Source organism: Cetorhinus maximus, chromosome 34 (genome assembly GCF_964194155.1).
Source record: "Cetorhinus maximus chromosome 34, sCetMax3.hap1.1, whole genome shotgun sequence".
NCBI lineage: Eukaryota > Metazoa > Chordata > Chondrichthyes > Lamniformes > Cetorhinidae > Cetorhinus > Cetorhinus maximus.
The window spans coordinates 5,418,224-5,438,898 of NC_135912.1; the positions used below are offsets into that span (position 1 = coordinate 5,418,224).

General features: G+C 48.6%; 1 protein-coding gene across 6 annotated transcripts in view; it reads left to right on the forward strand.

Moving 5' to 3' along the window:
- hdlbpb (high density lipoprotein binding protein b) overlaps positions 1-11,636 on the forward strand; it is a 100,891-nt gene extending 89,255 nt beyond the window's left edge. For 5 of the 6 annotated variants that reach the window (XM_078533800.1, XM_078533805.1, XM_078533803.1 and 2 more), the window contains 6 exons: positions 321-455; positions 2,851-2,994; positions 5,150-5,329; positions 6,252-6,368; positions 9,346-9,477; positions 11,355-11,607. In XM_078533800.1, the coding sequence (XP_078389926.1) occupies positions 321-455; positions 2,851-2,994; positions 5,150-5,329; positions 6,252-6,368; positions 9,346-9,477; positions 11,355-11,447 (801 nt within the window). In that variant the 3' untranslated portion in view covers positions 11,448-11,607. Of the gene's footprint in view, positions 1-320; positions 456-2,850; positions 2,995-5,149; positions 5,330-6,251; positions 6,369-9,345; positions 9,478-11,354 lie in introns of all 6 variants that reach the window. The other variant, XM_078533804.1, reaches the window with a different exon arrangement.
- Positions 11,637-20,675: the final 9,039 nt, after the last annotated feature.

Genomic DNA, 20,675 nt, shown 5'->3' on the forward strand with positions numbered 1-20,675 from the left:
TAACAAAGTCAGGACCCTTATTTGCATATGTTTAATGTCTGTCAGCGCTAACTGTCGCCTGAGCCAAAATGGCAGCAACTAAACATCCAGGGAAAGTTGGATGATGAATAATGCTGCCTGAAATTTAAACTCTCTACATTGATTTAACCCACCCCTGCCAAATCGGTGCGACAGATCCCAGTCTCTATCCCCATAGCCCCATTAGCAATTTTGAGATTTTGTTCTTTCCAGACCTTTGCACCGCATCCTGCAGTGGTTTAACACACTTTTCCTCTCTTTCACCACCCCCCCCCCCTCCTTCTCTCCGTCTCTTGTTCCAGGTAAACATCGCGGTGCCCCCTCCGGAGCAGCAATCCGACGTTATCAAAATCACCGGCTTGACAGCGAACCTGGAGCGAGCGCGAGCCGGGATCCTCGAGCGGGTCAGAGAGCTGCAGGCGGAGCAAGAGGACAGGGTGCGTTTCACCCCCCCCCCCCCCCTGCTCATCGCACGCAAAGAGGGTGGGCACGGGGCTAACTGGGCGGGTCCCATAGCAGGACACGAGAGGTGGTGACACTTGTGTTTCAGTATGTGAGGTTGGTGGGGCGGGGTGTAGGTGTCATTCTGGTCCATAGAACCGGACAGCACAGAAACTGGCCATTCGCCCCCCAACTGGTAAATATCGTCCACAGAGGGAGATGGCGGCTTAGTGGTAACATCATTAGCCTAGTGATCCACACTAACGCTCTGGGAATGTGGGTTCAAGTCCCACCATGGTAGAATTGAAATTCAGTTAATTCAATTAATTAAAGAATCTGGAATTGAAAGCCTCAGTAGCGGTGACCATGAAACTATTACCGATTGTCGTAAAAATACATCTGGTTCACTAACGCCCTTCTTGGAGGGAAATCACCTGGTCTGGCCTACATGTGACCCACAGCAATGTGCTTAACTCTTAAATGCCCTTTGAAGTGGCCTAGCAAGCCCATTCAGTTGTACCAAACCACTCCAGAACAGTCAAAAGCACTATGGATGTACCTGCAGCAGTCCCAGGAGGTGATATTAGGGATGGGCAACAAATGCAGGACTGGAGTTAAAATCCTTGCCAGTGAAAGAATTTTTTAAAAAAATACAAGTCACCTCGTCTTCATCTAACCCCATCAACAGATTTGTATTGATGTAACATGTTTAATATAGTAAAATGTCCCAAGGAGCTTCACAGGGCCTGATTTTTAATCAGACAAATTTTAACATCAAGTCACAGAGACATTAGGCCAGGCGGCCAAAACATTGGTCAAAGAAGTAGGTTTTAAGGAGACGGGTGAAGGAATAGAAAGTGAGACAGGCTGAGAGGTTTGGGAAGAGAATTTGTAGATCTTTGTGCCTAGGCAGCTGAAAGGTGGCTGTCAAATATGCTTCTATTCCTTTCTCCTTGTCGATCCTCTCTTTGAGTGCATCTGCGCTACTGGCCTCAACTAGTCCTTGTGTTAGCGCGTTCCACATTCTCACCACTCTCTGGGTGAAGAAGTTTCTCCTGAATTCCCGATTGGATTAATTAGCGACTCCCTCCTGTTGATGGCCCCTGGTTCTGGTCTCTCCAAACAAGTGGAAACATCTGCTCTCCATCTACCAGACTGACTGATTTTATTATCTTAAAGACCTCTACCACCACCTCAGCCTCTGGGGGTCCCTTTTGCGAGGCAGGGTGGCTAAAAGAAATAAAAATGTGCTGGAAAAACTCAGCAGGTCCAGCAGCGTCTGTGGAGAGAGAAACAGAGCCAACGTTTCGGTCCAATAGGTCTCTTCTTCTGAACTGGAGAGAGGTAGAAATGTGATGGGTTTGATGCTGTTGAAAAAGTGGGGAGGGGCAGGTGGACTAAAATAGAAGGTCAGGAATAGGTTGGAGGGCAGGAGTGATTAAGTGAAAAAGATGTTATGGAAGACAAGACGAAGGGAGTGGTAATGATGGTATAAAGACAAAAGCTTTGGTCCAGAGTACATGTGAATAGCAGAATAAAGGTCAGCACTGCCTGAAAGCAAAATAGCAGAATGTGCTATAGCAGAAAAAGGGTCAGCCCTGTCTGAAAGCAAAATAGCAGAATGTGCTAATAGCAGAAAAAGGGTCAGCCCTGTCTGAAAGCAAAATAGCAGAATGTGCTCATGGCAGAAGAAGAGTCAGCCCTGTTTGAAAGCAAAACATAAGAACAAGATACTGGCTGGCACTTGGGGTGGGGTGAGGTAGTGGGTCTTCAAAATGGAGGACAGAGTTCATGGTCTGAAGTTGTTGAACTCAATGTTGGGTCCGAAGGCTAATAAGTGTCTAATCGGAAGATGAGGTGCTGTTCCTCCAGCTTCAATTGAACATTATGCTGGCTTAGTAAGAATATTGTGTGCAGTTCTTGGTGCTGCAGTACAGTAAAGGACATTTCAACTACCGACAGGAGACCAAAGAGAGTGACCAGATCGATTGAGAGGTTGGAGGGATTGGATTACGAGGAGTAATTATGTAAATTGGATATGTTTACACTGGAAAAGAGGGGGTTGAGAGGTGGTACGATTGCTGAATTTAGGATTATAAAGGGACCAGCTAATGTTGACTATGACAAGCTGTTTCACCCTGTTCAGAACAGTAGGACACAGCCCTGCACTCGAAGGGGGATTAACTCAGAACCAATCTGCAGAAACAGTATTTCAGTGGGCAAGTGTTGAATCTGGGGTGCAGGTTTCCTAATGAGATGGTGAAAGCTTCCATCATTCAGATGTTCATTAGATTGATTTCTTTTGGCAAGTCACATTTTGGCATTTGATCTGTAGGGGGGCTCGAACCCATCTCGGAATGCAAGTCAGTAATAGTGTGACATCTCCTCCAGGCTTTACGGGGTTTCAAGTTGACCATGTCGGTCGATCCCAAGTACCATCCAAAGATTATCGGAAGGAAAGGAGCTGTCATTTCACAGATTCGGAAGGACCATGACGTTAATATTCAGTTCCCCGATAAGGGGGATGAAAATCAGGTAATCCTTGACCGTAGTGGTAAGGCTTCCTCTTGCTGCATGAGTATCAATGGCTAAAGCTTTTGTTTTGTCATTCTACAGATGGTAACATTTTAATTGCACAATCCATAATAACTCCTCGAGTTGGCAATGCAAGTGCTCCCATTTTGTTGAAATGTGTAGGTTAGTCTTGAATAGTTAATACCTGCTGTATTAGGAGGCAGGGTGTCACAGTTAGCGCTAAAAGCAGGACAACCTATTCTCGAGCGCTCTCAGCTCATTAATGCGGCTCAGTTAGTAGTACTCACGCCTCTTGAGTCACAAGGTTCCAGGGTCAAGTCCCACTCCAGTTCTTGAGCACAAAATTCCAGGCTGACACTCCAGTGTTTCACTGTCAGAGGTGCCATCTTTCGGCTGAGACCAAGGCCCCATCTGCCTGCTCGGTAAAAGGTCCCAGGAAGAAAAGCAGGGGAGTTGCCCCCAGTGCCCTGACCAATATTTATCCCTCAATCATCATCGCAAAAAAAAAAGCCATATTATCTGGTCGTTATCAAATTGCTGTTTGTGGGAGCTTGCTGTGTGGAAAATGGTGGCTGGGGGCCATGTTTCCTACATTACCTCAGTGAGTACACTTCAAAAACGCTTCATTGGCTGAAAAGCACTTTGAGGCATCTGGTGGTGGCATGCACTGTATAAATGAAAGTTTTTTTTTTAACTTGTTTGAAAACACGGGCTTCAAAATTGTCAGTTTCTAGGCCCCTACCTGCTCTCCTGAGCCTCCAATATGGCGGATGGGGACAGACGTTGTGTACGAGCCAAAGGTCAGGAAAATAGTTGGGGGCGGGGGCGCAGGAGCAGTTCGGCCTGATCCCCTCCGAGTTGGGATTTAATGGATGTGGAGGGGGGTAAGATTGGTTGAAGCCAGCAGTGCGAAACAGACTTCTAGCAAATCAGTAAATGATATTCTGTCACGCCCAATCCAATCCCGCTTTCCATTGAAGATCACGGAATGATAGTTCAGACTGTTTATGGAGACTAATTTCCTGCTTTCACTGTGGCTTTAGTTTGGGTGGAAGTTAAAATCCTTGCCGGTATTTTCCAAGTCAGTGAAAAATAAAACTGGCCAAACCCATTGTTAGTAGGACCCTTAGTGGAAACCATCAGTTCCAGCTAGATTTGAGTGCAGGTCCCTCTTGGCGTCTGCAGTCATGGACCTTGCTCCCTCCCCACTGGAATTTATAATTTAGCTGCTCTCCTGTATGGTATCAGCAAGGCCACTTAGACAGCGCCTTCCAAAGCCGCAAACTCTGCCACCTAGAAGGACAAGGGCAGCAGACGCATGGGAATACCCAGCCCCTGCAACTCCCCCTCCAAGCCACTCGCCATCCTGACTTGGAACTGTATCCCCATTCCTTCACTGTCGCTGGGTCAGAACTCTGGAACTCTCTCTCTAACAGCACTGTAGGTGTACCTACGCCATATGGACTGCAGCGGTTCGGGAAGGCAGCTCACCACCACCTTCTCAAGGGGCAGTTAAGGGCAATAAATGCTGGCCTCACCCCACGAGTGAGGAGAAAGAAACCTTGCAGTTAAATTGTGCCTTTAAGCCAGTAAACATCCGAAGGAGATTCACGAGAGCATTATCAGACAAGCTTGATATCAAACCACAGAAGAAGATATTAGGACAGCCCAGCCCAGCCAAAGAGGTATGTTTTAAGCAGCGTCTTAAAGGAAGAGAGAGAGGCTGAGAGATGGAGAGGTTTAGGGAGGAGTTCCAGAGTTTGAGCTCAGGCAGCTGAAAGCACGCCCACCAGTGGTGGAGAGACATAACTCGGAGATCCATGTGAGGCCAGTTTTGGAGGAGCGGAGAGAAGATCTCTGAGGGTTGTAGGGCCAGAGGAGATCACAAACACGGGGGTGCAGTGGGAGGTGGGTGGCGAGGTCACGGAGGAGGGATTTGAAAGTGAGGATAAGAATTTCTAAATTGCTGGACCGGGAGCCAGTGTAGGTCATTGAACATAGCAGGTCATAGGTGAAACTTACTGCTTATACTCAGCTGCTGGCGTATACATTGCACTTCACAGTAACCGTGTCCACCGCTGCCCTCTTCTCTTTCTGGGGTTGGAAGGGGAGGGTCCACCCTGTCTGATCCATGTGTCTTTGTTGCCACCTGCAGGATATGATCACCATCACGGGCTACGAGAGGAATGCTGAATCGGCCAAGGATGCCATCATGAAGATCGTCGCCGACCTGGAAGAGATGGTCAGCGAAGACATCAATCTGGACCACCGGGTTCACGCCCGCATCATCGGGGGCCGGGGGAAGGCCATCCGTAAGATCATGGAGGAGTTCAAGGTGAAGCCGCCACGTTGTGCACAGTGAGGATTATCTCGACCGAGATTGCTATTGGTTTAAGCCTGGGACTCAGCGGGTAGCATTCACGCGCTATCTCTCTCTTTCTCTGTCTGTCTTTCTATGTCTCTCTGTCTGTCTTTCTGTGTCTCTCTGTCTGCCTTTCTGTGTCTCTCTGTCTACTGTCTGTCTCCCTTTTTCTCTCTGTCTCTTACTCTCTCTTTCTGTCTCTCTCTCTCTTTTTGTCTCTCTGTCTCTTTCTCTCTCTGTCTGTCTGTCTGTCTCTCTCTCTTTTTGACTCTCCCTTTCTTTTTCTGTCTGTCTCTCTCTCTCTCTCTCTCTCTCTCTCTCTGTCTCTCTCTCTCTCTGTCTCTCTCTCTCTGTCTCTCTGGATTCAGATCCGACTCCAGAGGCTTAAGCGCCTAATCCAGTCGCTTAAGAACTTTATACTTTTCAATGAGATCACCTCACATTTGCCTAAACTCTAGGGAATATGAGTCTATTCCAGTCAGTCTTTCCTCACAGGGCAATCTCTACATCCCAGGAATCAGACCTTGCGCTCCCTATAAGGCAATTATATCCTTCCTTAGCTTTTCCAAACAATATACATTTATACAAATCGGAATTTTTTAAGCACTCTCCCTTTAGCCAGTGAGCCTCCAGAATGGATTTTCTCAGTGCCGCCCAGCACCATGGAGGAACACAGAGTGGCTCCATCACTGTATGGGTGGTCTAGGTGTAACCTGGTTTAAAGATAATTCTTGAACCATTAAGGGACTTTTTTTTTGCCATGCACAAGGAAACGAAAGTTACTTTCAACTGAAATGTATTGAACCCACAACCTTCTGGCTCAGAAGTGAGAGCGTTACCCACGGCTAGGTACTTCCCGTATAACATGCCCTTTCCACTTTCCATCCCGTGGCAGGTCGACATCCGGTTCCCACCGCCTGGCTCCGACGACCCAAACCGTGTCACGGTGACCGGGCTACCCGAGCACGTTGACAACGCCATCGACCATCTCCTCAACCTGGAGGAAGAATATGTAAGTCCCCTGCGCCTTTGCGGCGCATCTTCTGCAGAGACTTGCTCGTGAAAGAGGGAGCCAAGGCTGAGGGAGCAGGGCAGCGGCGAGGGAGAGGACATGAGGGTGTGTGTGCACTCATATGGGAATGGTAGCATAGTGGTTACGTCACTGGACTCGTAATCGGGACTAATGACGAGTTCAGATCCCACCAGGGGAGCTAGGGAATTTTAAATTCAATTAATTAAATAAATCTGGAATTTAAAAAAAGTATCAGTAATTGTGACCATGTAATTGTCATAAAAATGCAACTGGCTAACTAACTTTAAGGAAAGAAATCTGCCATCCTTACCCGGTCTGGCCTACATGTGACTCCAGACCCCCAGCCATGTGGTTGACTCTTACCTGCCCTCCGAAATGGCCAAGTGAGCTATTCAGTTGTCAGGAACGTGGGTGACCACCACCTTCCCAAGGGCAGCGAGGGATGAACAATAGTGCACACGTACCTATAGAAACGCATACACGACTTGCACACGTACACTGGACGGTGATCTGATGCAGGATCCCAGGCTGATTCCTTCTCCACACTCCCTCGCTTGAGGTGCTGAGTATTATACCCCTCGTCATTTAAGCAGAGGGAGAAAATAACCTTCCCTGCACGATTCAACAGGAAACGGACAGAGATGGCGTCCAAATGTCTCTAGAAAGTTTATTCTCCACTCCATCAACTTAAGGTGGTTGGTAATAAATGCAATTGGGGAATTGAGGAGAAACGTCTTTACCCACAGAGTGGGGAGAATGTGGAACTCGCTACCACAGGGAGTGTTTGAGGTGAATAGTATATCTGCATTTAAGGGGAAGCTGGATAAACACACGAGGGAGAGCGAAATAGAAGGGTAAAAGCAAAATACTGCGGATGCTGGAAACCTGAAAATGCTGGTAAAACTCAGCAGGTCTGACAGCATCTGTGGAGAGAAAAACAGAGCTAACGTGCCGAGTCCGTATGACTCTTCTTCAGGAATAGAAGGGGGTCAGGTAAACCCTTGGAGCCTGTTTCATTGAACAGGAGGAGGCCATTCAGCCCCTCGAACCTGTTCTGCCAATCAGCTGGCAGGACTGGAAATTCCCGCCCAAAGTCCACGGACTTTTGGCCGCTCTCCAAATCTTCTGGCCCTGCCCGCGACAATTCCCGGAAAATCCCGGCCCGGGAGCCTGCAAACCTGTGGCTCCGGAGCCGCGTGTGCATTTTCATCCGGATCGCATTGACACGGAAAGAGGCCCAAAAAAAAAATGTCAAGAGAAATAAGAGCCAAGTTTTTATTGCGAGGACAGAAAGCTAACCATTGTACTGCATCATACGGTTTCAAATGATGAAGAACATCATTGTGCTCTAAATAAACCTGTTTGAGCGGTGTAGCTACATCATGGTTATGGATGATGCCTTTGGGTCAAGGAACAGTTTTTATGCTTGCGACCACTATTGTTTTAATATAGCTGAGACGATAAACTATTCTGAACCTGCTATTAGAAAGAAGCTGTTTTTCATCATGACAATCATTGGCTGAAAAATGTGTCTTAATTTCACACATCATCGGTTAAAGTTTGCCTTAAAGATGACTTTACTGTCAAAATTATAGTAAAACGTAGTCAAAAAAATGTGATAATTCAGAGTTAGGCCTGTTTCAATTTGGATTTGTTTTCTCTATTGATTCAAATACAGGTATTTTATTTGTTATTTACGCAAATTATGCATTCCACTGTGACAGTTTGCCAAGTATTTGGTTGGGATGTGCCGATTATTTTGTCCAGTGTCACCCAATTTTACTAAAAGCCTCTTCAGGTAAAAATGGCTGCTGAGCCCTGAGTTAGGCCAAGGCTGATCCGTATCTTCACTCCATCTACCCACCTTGGGTCTCTAACCCCTACTACCCTTGCACAACAACACAGGAATTAGGAGCCATTCGACCCTTCAAGCCTGCTGCGCCCTTCAATAAGATCGTGGTTGATCTGGTTGTGGTCTCAACTCCAGTTTCCTGTCTGTCCTCCAATACTCTTGACTCCCTTATTGATCAAAAATCTAACTCAGCCTTGAACATATTCAATGACCCAGCCTCCACTACTCTCTGGGAAAGAGAATTCCACACACTAAAGACCCTCTTAAGAGGAAAAAAATTCTCCTCATCTCCATCTTAAATGGGAGACCCCTTGCCTAACAAAAATCTATCATGAGTATTGCTGAAGAAAGAGACATGTCGAAGCTTTTCGTCTTGCACTCATCAGGACACTTTTCAAGAATACCAATATAAGGGGAAAACAACAATTTATACTGTATGTGAAGAGAGTGCTGATTGGGTGGCAAGTTGCCATGGAGAATGCAGCAGTGATGGTGACTGACAGTTAAGCATTGTTTGAAATTTAAACCAGGCAGCTGGACCCTGATTGGTCATGGCATTGACCTGAGGAATGAGTCAGCGAATGGCTGTCACTTATTTTGTTTAGATGGAACAGGCGCAATGCGTATACATGTTCTTTCTGTCTGTAAAGACCAGGGCCGTGTATTAATATATGCAGCTTCCAGTACACGCAAGTGTGCCACACTGTAACATCATCGTTTTGAGCTTTTCATTTGATGCCCCTCGCCTTTGAATCAGAGGGTTGTGGGTTCATGTCCCACTCCCGGAAACCAAGAACTGTGATTGTACTCGAAAGAGTTGCAATCTGTGACTGCTGATAACTCAAAAAGAATTTTTAACATTTTTTAGGGGAGAAAGTGTTCCCCTGTGTCTTACATTAGAATAGTAACTATGCTTCAAAAGTATTTCACTGGCTGTGATGTATTTTGGGGATGTCCTGAGATTGAGAAAAGGCACTATATAGAAGTGTCCTTCTTTCTCTCCTGTCCTCCTTTTCCTTCCTCTGCATTTCCCTCCCTCTCTCGTGGATTTTCCTGTCCTCAGTATCTCGAAATGTGATTTCCTTCTGGCTTTCTGACGTGCAGATGATGGCGATCGTGGAGTCGGAGACCATGGCGGCGTACATGAAGCCGCCCTCGCGGGTGGAGGAAGAGCCCCGCGGCTCGGCGAGAGGCTTCGTCGTGAGAGACGCTCCGTGGAACGCCCCCGGCAACAAGGTGACCGTTTGAACTGGGAACATAACGTGCCGGAAACGTCTCGGGTGGGAGCCCCGATCTGAACCGAGTACAACTGGTGCCAGGGATTCATCGGATTTCAGAGTGGTTTAATTATGATAAAGTGGGTTAAATTGTGAGGCTGTAGTATAAAATAAGCTTGTATTCTTTTGAGTGTAGGAGATGAAGGCGTGATCTAATTGAGACGTTTAAGACGCTTAAAAGAGTTGATATGGCAATTAGAGAGAAACTATTTCCTCTGGTTGGGGGAGCCCAGAACAAAGAGGTAGAACCTTAAAGTGAGAGCCGGGCCGTTCAGGGGTGATGTCAGGAAGCACTTCTTCACACAAAGGGGAGTGGAAATCTGGAACTCTCTCGCCCAGAAAGCTGGGAGAGTCAATTGAATACTATAAAATTGAGATCAATATCCTTTTGTTAGGCATTAAGAGTATTAAATGTTACTGAAGCAAGGTGGAGTTAAAATACAGATCAGTCACAGTGTAATTGAATGTTGAAACGGACTCGAAAGGCTGACTGGTCTCCTATTGCCCCTATCTAACCAGCTAAAGGGGCTGAATGGGCCTACTGCTGTCCCTATGGTGATAGGCTCGAGGGGCTTAATGGACCTACTGCTGTCCCTATGGTGATAGGCTCGAGGGGCTTAATGTGCCTACTGCTGTCCCTATGGTGATAGGCTCGAGGGGCTTAATGGGCCTACTGCTGTCCCTATGGTGATAGGCTCGAGGGGCTTAATGTGCCTACTGCTGTCCCTATGGTGATAGGCTCGAGGGGCTTAATGTGCCTACTGCTGTTCCTATGGTGATAGGCTCGAGGGGGCAGAATGGGCCTACTGCTGTTCCTATGGTGATAGGCTCGAGGGGCCACAATGTCACAGTGTGCCTACTGCTGTCCCTATGGTGATAGGTTCGAGGGGTTTAATGTACCTACTGCTGTTCCTATGGTGATAGGCTTGAGGGGGCAGAATGGACCTACTGCTGTCCCTATGGTGATAGGCTCGAGGGGCTTAATGTGCCTACTGCTGTCCCTATGGTGATAGGCTCGAGGGGCTTAATGGGCCTACTGCTGTCCCTATGGTGATAGGCTCGAGGGGCTTAATGTGCCTACTACTGTCCCTATGGTGATAGGCTCGAGGGGCTTAATGTGCCTACTGCTGTTCGTATGGTGATAGGCTCGAGGGGCCACAATGTGCCTACTGCTGTCCCTATGGTGATAGGTTCGAGGGGTTTAATGTACCTACTGCTGTCCCTATGGTGATAGGCTCGAGGGGCTTAATGTGCCTACTGCTGTTCCTATGGTGATAGGCTCGAGGGGGCAGAATGGGTCTACTACTGCTTGTATGGTGACAACTTTAAGCCAATGGCTGCCTCTTGTTTCTATTTATAAGGGGCTGACCAAAAGAAGGAGCAACGTCCCCCCCAACTTGCAACAGCTTACATTTATATAGCACCTTTCACGTAGCAAGACATCCCAAAGTATTTCACAAGAGCGTAATTATTCAAAGTGGGAGGAGCACAGAGATCTCCGAGCGCTGGAGAGATTACAGAGATAATGGGAGAGGGGTGGGGAAGGGGGCTGCAGGCGAGGCCATGGGAGGATTTGACCACAGGGACGAGAATTTTAAAATTGGGGTGTTGCTGGACCAGGAGCCAACGTAGGGCCAGCGAGCACCGGGAGTTACAGGCTGCTGCCAGAAGGCTGCACAAGGCAGAGCCAACTGTGGCCATGGCTCAGGATTTCCGACCGATTAACGCCCGCTGGCTGGGTAGGGCTGGGTCGCGGAGGGCAGGGTTGGGTGGGGTGCTGCTGCTTCCTCAGCTCGCACCCTCTGAGCTGAACCTGTCTTGTGCGTCTCCCTGCAGGCCCCAGATGTGAGCAGCGCGGAGGAATTCCCAATGTTTGGAACCGTGGTCGCACCGAGGCAGGCGTCCGCCTGGGGCCCGAAGAAATTCTAAGGCCTGAGCAGTCGGTAACTTTCCGAGAAAAGCTTCCAGACCAGTTAGAGAAAAAAAAAAAGATTTTTTTTTTTGTGTGAATCTCAGTGTTCTTTTTCTGAAGCTTTGACTTGTCACAGTTTTCTATAAAAATTGAAATGTCCAGAGGTATTAGCTGCTGTACCACTGTCCTGTGTAATAATCTGTTTCAAGAAAGAAAGACAGAAGCCATACTGCTCGGTTTGCCCTCCCCCGACACTCCCGCGCCGGCCGTTGCTTTCCCTTCAGGGCCACCGGGCACGCGCAGTGACTTCCGGAAGCTTCTGGTCGCAGCGCTCGAGCGTCACTGCACGCCGCCCCTTCCTGCGGGTTCCCCGCGTTCACCGTCAGGGTATCAAGAGCGTCTGCGGGCCTGCAGGCGAATCACGAAGACGGCTTTCCACCCCCCATCCCTACCCCCCCCCCCCCCCCCCCCCCCCAAGAGGCCCTCGTACCCGCTGTCGGGTACCACACGAATCTCAGTCACCCACCCCACTCTCCCTCCCCCCCAGAGGCCCTCGTACCCACTGTCAGGTACCACACGAATCTCAGTCACCCACCCCCACCCTCCCCCCCCCAGAGGCCCTCGTACCCGCTGTCGGGTACCACACGAATCTCAGTCACCCACCCCCACCCTCCCCCCCCAGAGGCCCTCGTACCCGCTGTCGGGTACCACACGAATCTCAGTCACCCACCCCCACCCTCCCCCCCCAGAGGCCCTCGTACCCACTGTCGGGTACCACACGAATCTCAGTCACTCACACCCACCCTCCCCCCCAGAGGCCCTCGTACCCACTGTCGGGTACCACACGAATCTCAGTCACTCACCCCCACCCTCCCCCGCCAGAGGCCCTCGTACCCGCTGTCGGGTACCACACAAATCTCAGTCACCCACCCCCACCCTCCCCCCCAGAGGCCCTCGTACCCACTGTCGGGTACCACACGAATCTCAGTCACCCACACCCCCCAACCCCCCACCGCGTGGTCAGTCAGTGGCACTCTCCTGACGAACCGGCCCAATGTATCTCGAGACTGTCCTCTCACTCAAACACTCCCGAGGCAGTGGGCTGATTTCTTTTCTCTCTCTCTCTCTCTCTCTCTCTCTTTCAAAAGCAACCCTGTCAACCTTAGTTTAAAGTCTCGCTGTGGAGCTTTTTCCTCTGCCTCTCGGCGGAGTTAGGTCCTGGGCGATTTTAGCGATGGGCGGACAGAGAGGCAGCCACAGCCCCAGCTTTGACCCGCGGCTGAAGCTCGGTGCCAGGATGGAGGGGACATGGGAGGTGGAGGAGGCTGGCAGTGGGAGGGGTTGGGCAGGGGAGTGAAAAGGGTGAGCTTCCAGGGCCTCCTCTGTTTTCACCTGGACTCTCATATTCCGCCTCCCACCCCCACAACCACCCACCCCTCCCCCGACCCTTCCCTATGCCAACTTCCCACCTTCGGGGATCTCCAACCCCTCGGAAGGACAGGTTAAAGACAGGATCAACAGGAAATGGGGATGGGTGGGTCACTGGGAGGTGGGTGGGTGGTGGGGAGGGTGGTATTTTTAAATGACCTCACCCGACCTCCACCAGTGACAGGGGTATTTGAAGGGGTTTTTAACCTTTCTCGTCTGTTTCAAACCCATCCCCCTGCCCCAGGCAGTCTCCGAGCTCAGGCTGCTGGCCGTCTGCATTGGGGTAGAGATCAGTGTCGGCGACTGATCGATCACACCTTTGTCCAAAAGCCCACCATACTCGCCAATCTCCACAAATAACCTGTGGTGCTGAAAGGTGCTGGTGAGGGGAGGAGAGCAATCCGCCCTTTAAAAAGGGGGGGGGATTTCCTAGATTGAGGCAGTCTGGAAGGTGCCTACGCTGTTTTTTTTTCCCAAATGATAACTCACATTTCCAGACTAGCAGTGGGGGTGAGTCTTATAAGGACGACATTTCACCATCCCAAAGGGGAGAGAGGGTCAAAGCAGTCAGCCCGGGGAGATTTGTCAGGGAAAGGAACAGCGACAACAGCTTAAGTTTACCCTTATTCCAGTTTTTCCCTCTCTCTCTCCCTTTCTCTCTCTCTCCCTCTCTCTCTCTCTCTCTCTGTCTCATTATTCCTTTCAGGTATCAGGGTATGACTGCTGTCAATATTGTAGGCGTGCAGGATAAGTGTAGGAGCCTTGTTGACTTTGTGTGTGGGGCCAGGAGTGGGAGTATATATCCAAAACGGAAAATTTGTAGGGATGTACTTTTCTCAAACCTGAACATGCCTCCCTTGCAACCGAGAAATCACTGTTCAAAATACAGTTGCGGTGAGGTAGGCCATTTGACCCATCGCTCGAAAAGACCCTAAACTCCCCCTCCACAGCATCCTGTTGGCAGCTAAACAACTCCAGGCTCCCCGCCTCTACCCAAGACTTGAAACCGCGTGTAGTTCCCTCATCATCTGAAGAATTGCTCCTCTGTCAGTATTAGCGGGCACACCCTTGTCTGCAGGGCTTTCTTCTGGAAGGATCCTTTCACACACAGGCGCCCCCCCCCCCCCCCCCAGTCAGAGGTGCTAGGGGCCAATTAAAGTAATCGAGAACCGCGATGGTGAGACTCTTGTTGGATAAAGGGCATTGTGGGATTATTGGAGTCAAGATGGCTTGAAGCATAGCTCAGCTCCAAAATGGCGGAACAGGCTCGATGGGCTGAATGGCCTCCTCCCGCACTAGGCTCCTCCTCCTCCTGCTGTTTCTAATGACTCGTTTGTTTGAAACGTGTAAACCCCCTTTAATTAAAGCAACGGCCGGGGAAAGACTACACCGCTAGGGTCCTAGTGACCAACAGACATGAGTGTCACACCGTCTGTGCCGTCACTGAAAGGGGCCGAACCGTTCCCGTTTCGTTTGCGTGTGGGCGTGTGTTTCCCGTAACTGGAAGATGGGCTTGACAGGATTTCCCTGGCTTAAATCAGCAATGGTTTTGTCTGTTTTGCTGAGTTTATGCTCCCCAGCTGCCTCAACACCCCCAACCCCCCAAAAAAATTCCACAGCCGCCGACCAGTCTTTGCCCAGCCTTCCCGGGAAAACTGCCTCACACTACACTCCATTCCCAGGCTCTGCGAAGTGATTCGATGGTGCGAGGAATTCTCCTGCCTCCAGGTTAATCTCGACCCTATTGGGGAGGGTTACAACGTGAGGGAAGCACAGCCTCTGATAATAATAATATTCGGAGCATTTGGACGAGCTGGTTTCTGAGTTGCGCTGTTACTTCATGCACATTATGCATATACCACTGGGCTTTTACACCAGTTTATACTCAATGGAAACTTCCAACACAGAAGGAGGCCATTCAGCCCATCATGTCTGTGTGATGGCTCTTTGAAAGAACAGCCATGCTTGATCCCACACCCACGCTATTTATTCGCAACCCCTGCAAGTTCCTCATCTTAAACTCCAATTTAAAATGAGTTATGGAATGAGCTTTTCAGAACGGGCGTTCCAGATCCCCACACCTCTCCGAGTAAAAAAAAAACGATTTACCCACTTCTTCCCCTCGTAAGTCCTTCGCCAGAATGACTGCGTGTGACCTCTCTCTGCCTACCAGTTTACCTCGGACTTTTGATGCATTTTTTTGTGTGTAATGCTGACCTTTATTCTCGCCCTCAGTAATCGCTGCCATCCCATTCCCACACTCCCTGTGCTCCACATGACACGTCGCAGATCCAAAAGGGAGATATTGGCCCTGGGCGTGTAACCGCGTTCTGCAGACGGAGCTGTCATACGCAGGGTAAAGGCATTGCGGAACCGAGTCACAAAAAAGAGCCTCACCCTTTTCCCCCACAGACCCGCCCTGGTGCCCTGTTTCACCTCCTGCGCCCCCTGGATGGAGTGAGCTTCAGGTCGCCAGGTCTCGTGTCTCAAGCTAGCATGGTCTAATCCGTAACTACCTTCAAACAGTATTGACAATATCTTCTAAAATGACCAACCAAGTCGTCTTAACTTTTTTTTTTAGTTTTTTTAAAAAAAAAATCTGATTTCTCGCGCGCATGGAGACCGGGCAAGGTACAGCGTGTGTGCGGGCATGCGTGTGTGTTTAAACAAGAGTGTGAGTGTGCAAATGAGTGTGTGTGTGCGTGTGCACGTGCACGTGCGCGTGTATGTATGTGTGTCCACGACTATGTGTGAGTCTGTAAACAGATAACCAAGAATGAACCCGAAAGGCTTTTGGAGATTTGGAGAATGGCACCATTCTCTGATCTGACCACCTCTTCTCCCTCCTTGTCACTGACTCCCCCCAAACCCCTGCCAACAAGAATTTAGCCTTCGTTCAGACTTTTTGTCGTTTACATCTCTCTGTCTTTGTGTTAGTTCCAAACCCTTTCCCTCCCGTCAGAATGTGAAACTCTTTCAATGCAGCAGTCAAGGTCACTGAAGGAATATTTAAGCCTGGACTGTACTGTGAAGAGATGTTTGTGCAGCAACGAAGGGTGGCATTGCATTCTGCCATAGCTGTGAAATCTCAAACCCGGCCCACCCGCCACCTCTCCCTCCCCCACTGCCATAATCTACCTAAGTGCGGAAGCGCACACTGTTGAAATTTAGAGGGGAGCGTTGTCTAGAAGCAATGTGATGATCCCAAAGGGGCTACGACTGTGGCCATTCTCGTTTCCTTCTGGTCAGGAGACTGGGACCTTTAGGTTATTAGAAAAATTAGAATTTATCTCCCCTTCTGCTCTCTGTCCCCCCTTCCCCCTCCCCTCCATCTCCCCTCCCTCCCCTTTCCCTCTATTACTCCCTCCCTTCCCTCACTCCCCCCTCCCCTCCCTCTCTCCCTCCCTTCCCTCTCTCCCTCACTCCCCCCTCCCCTCCCTCTCTCTCTCCCTTCCCTCTCTCCCTCTCCTCTCCCTCCCATCCCTCTCTTCCCCTCCCTCCCATCCCTCTCTTCCCCTCCCTCCCTCCCATCCCTCTCTTCCCCTCCCTCCCCTCTCTTCCTCCTCCCCTTCCCTCTCTCCCCCACCTTCCTTTCTTTCCCTTTCCTCTCCCTCCCTCCCCCCTCCCCGCTTCCCCTCACCTCTCCCACAGAAAAAAAATCCATTCACCGAATTGCATATCATTTTTGAAGAAGTAGTTGAAGTCAGTCTGCTACAACAAGCAAAAGTGAAACCCTAAAACCCACCCTCCTTTTTTTAAAAAAAAATTCTGTTTAATATTAAATTTAAGCTGGTTTTAAATTATTTTTAAAAAGGAGTGAGACATTGTCACTGGTTTTAAGTTAAAATATAAAAACAAGAGGAGCATCTCACACCCGAACTGGAAATTATATTGTGTGAGACACTTAAAGGAAAAGTTGAAACGGCGCAAAGAGGAAAATAAGTTAAACACTATTGGCCTTAAATATGATTGAAGAATATGCAAATGTATAGGTCACAAGGTGACACTGGACTTTTATAATTCCAAATAAAATGGAATGAGAGAATCAAGAGTTTGTGTGTCATTCGACATCGTGGTGCTCAGTCAGACTGAGGTGTGTTGTCTGGCACAGCCTCTCTACTCCTGCAACACTCCTGGAGCAAGACCCACCCCTCTTCACAGAATCACAGAATGGTTACAGCACTGAAGGAGGCCATTTAGCCCACTGTGTCTGTGCTGGCTCTCCAAATGAGTAATTCACCCAGTGCCATGCCCCCACCCCCCCCTGCCTTCTCCCCGTCACCCTGCACGTTCTTCGTTTTCAGACAATAATCTATCAAATTCCCTCTTGAATGCCTCGATCGAACCTGCCCCCCACCACACTCTCATTGGCAGATTTCCCCCCCTCCCCATCTGCAGATTCAGCCAATTGCAGCTAAGTCGACCTCAGCACCCACCCGGGCACTCGCCTAGAATGAAATGTCCCAGGGTGGTGTGGAGTCCCCGCAATGTGGGGGAGGGGGGGCAGTTGGATGTCGGGTCTGATGCTTTTGCAGTTGAAAAGCCTGCTGCTACTCACTGGCTGCTTGTCACCCAGTAGAAGCCAATGACCAGCCATACTGCATCAGCCACTCATGCGCTGATTGTTCTAGAAAACACCTTGTGTTCGATACAGGCAGAGGGACATCACGTGAGGTTGTTAAATAACTACTGCCACTCGGAAACCGAGGAAGTAAAGCAGCCGCCACTATCAAAAAACGCTCGTGCTTTCTGTTTTTGGACATAACTTTTTACCATAAAAGACACAAAAAAAAGGATTAAAGTTCACATGCGTACGTCATACAAATAAGTACCGTGACCACGTGCTATACCTATTGTTTATTTACTAATCGGAAAGGCCACCTTTGGATTCACAGTTTATTCACATCTGGATTCACAATTTTCCATAGCTAGATTCCCAATTTATCCACATCTGAACTCCCATTTTATTCACACCTGGATTCCCAAATTATCCACCTCTGGATTCACAATTTGCAAGGGGACTATTACAAGTGGGCTCAGGGGACTGGTTAGAACTGGCCCCCAGGCTCATGTGACAGGTGAACATCCGAGTGTTGTACGGGCTGATTCAGCCTGAGGCAATGGTGTAGTGGCATTGTCACTGGGCTAGTATTCCAGAGACCCAGGGTAATGCTCTGGGGACCCGGGTTCAATAGAAATCTGGAATTAAAAGTCTAATGGTGACCATGAAACCATTGCCGATTGTCATAAAAACCCATCTGGTTCACTAATGCCCCTTTAGGGAAGGAAATCTGCCGTCCTTACCTGGTCTGGCCTACATGTGACTCCAGACCCACAGCAATGTGGTTGACTCTTAAAAGTGCCCTCTGAACAAGGGCAATTAGGAATGGGCAATAAATGCTGGCCTAGCCAGCGACGCCCGCATCCCATGAACGAATATTTTAAAAAAGGTTCCATACTGCGAAAGCCAGTGCTGACAAGATATGGTTGCCCCCCCCCTCTCCAAGACACAAGTAGAGATGAGGATGAAATAGCGCTCACTAAGAAGACTGAGTAATGTAGTCAGTTTCGGAACATTGTCATTTCATCTCAGGATCGTGGATTCAAGCCCAGCCCAAATCAGTGGGAGGAACCCCCAATGAGTTTCGTGTGTGAAATGGGTCTGGGACAACCTGTCCCTATCTCATACCAGGACTGAGTTCTACAGCCTCAAAATGCCTGCAAATGTGGCGCGAATATTACTTGTCAAATATCAGCCCAAGCCTGGATATTGTCCAGTTCTTTCTGCCTATGGACACGGACTGTTTCAATACCTGAGGAGTTGCAAATGGTGCTGAACATTGTGCAATCATCAGTGAACATCCCCACTTCTGACCTTATGATGGATGAAACAGCTGATGATGGGGCCTAGGACACTACCCTGAGGAACTCCTGCAGCGATGTCCTGGAACTCAGATGATTGACCTCGAACAACCACATCCTTTGAGCTGATTCCCATTGACTCCAGTTTTGCTAGGGCTCCTTGATGCCACACTCGGTCAAATGCTGCCTTGATGTCAAAGGCAGTCACTCTCACCTCACCATGAAAAAAACCTTTTGGAAACATTTGTACTCTATTTTTTTGTCTTGTTTTCTGTTGACTTCTGCATAAAATATTATTCTTCCTAATTCTAGGGCATGATGGTCATAATATTTAGCTCCCTGAGCTGGGGAGTGTGGAGAAGGAATCAGCCCAGGATCCTGTTCCTGATCATTGTCCAGTACTCAGTACTGTAAAGTGTTCCATGTTTATACTTACTGTGTTTAAATATGGTGCTTACGTTTCCTCTAGTGAACTGTAACGCGCTCCCAGAATCCAATAACCCCATCCTATAACTTACCACTTCAGGAAAAATACCTTCCCACGGCAAGGAAGTCAGTTATTGTAAAACAATGCACATGCCGTGAGCAATGTCACTGGAGGTCTAGTCAGTGGGACTAGCTGAGTTGCTCTAGCAGAGAGCCGGCATGGACATGACAGGCCAAATTGCCTCCTTCTGCGCTCTAACCGTTCTATGATTCCATGATATGATCTGTATAAGAAGGATCAGTCACCTGCCGGGAGTTACATGTGTACATTTCTGCGTCACGTTTTAAGAAAAATACACGAAACATTGAAGGTAAGCCAATCATTACTTGTTAGTTCCCACTGACCTTAGGGAGCAGGCCGAATTTACAAGCATCCGCCAATCTACAGAGAAACCTCCTCGGGATATAACAAGAAATATGCCAGAAAATAAAAGACCACTCAGAACTTTCCAAGCACTTGTTCAAGGTGATAATTTAGCTCTCAAGTGGTTTCATTTGTAAGTGTTTGGATCAGAGTGATACTTTACCATGAATTTAATGGACAATCTAATTTGGCACCTAGCAAATTCAGCCAACTGCCTGGAACAGATGAATGTAACATTTGAGGTTGAAATCACTGACTCAGAATGTTGAAGGACTAATCCCATGGATCCCGTTCGCCCGATAGGTAGTAGCACTCACAGATAACAAACGAGGGTCCCCCGATTGCTCGTGACGTGCTCCCTGTGGGCGTTGCTGCCCCTTGCTGGGAGATTGTGGAATCCCAAGTGTCCCCGCAGATTGCGTGACCGCTTTGCAGTCCACCTCTGTTCAGCCTGCAAGTATGACTCCGCGCTTCCAGTTGCCTGTCATTTTAATTCTCCACCTTGCTCCCACTCTGACATCTCTGTCCTTGGCCTGCTCCAGTGTTCCAGTGAAACTCAACACAAGCTCGGGGAACAGCACCTCATTTTTCAACTCCGCACTCCACAGCCTTCTGGACTCAACATCCAGTTCAACAACTTTAGATTATAACCTCTGCCTTCATTTTGTTCTATTTTTTTTTCTTTTTCTGGCCTTTGTCTCATTTCTTTCTTTATCCCTTTACGTTGCATCCTGATGGTTTTATGTAGCCATTCACCCTTTATTTGGATACAACCTTTGTTTTTTTTACTATATCCATTACCATTCTCTTTGGCTGTTGCACCATGAAATCTTTTGTTGAAAAAAAGAGACATATCAAAGCTTCTCATCTTTTGCTCATCAGGATATTCGCAAGAGTGCCAAATGTAAAGGGAACAACAATTTATACTTCATGAAAAGGGAGTGCTGGCTGGCTGGCAAGTGGACGCTGATTAGTACAAGCTTTGCCATGGAGAATGCACCAATTAGTCAATTGCTGACAGTTAACTGCCAAGCTTTGTTTAAATTAATTTAACAAGCAACACATTAAACAAAGCTTGGCAATTAACTGTCAGTCATTGGTTAAT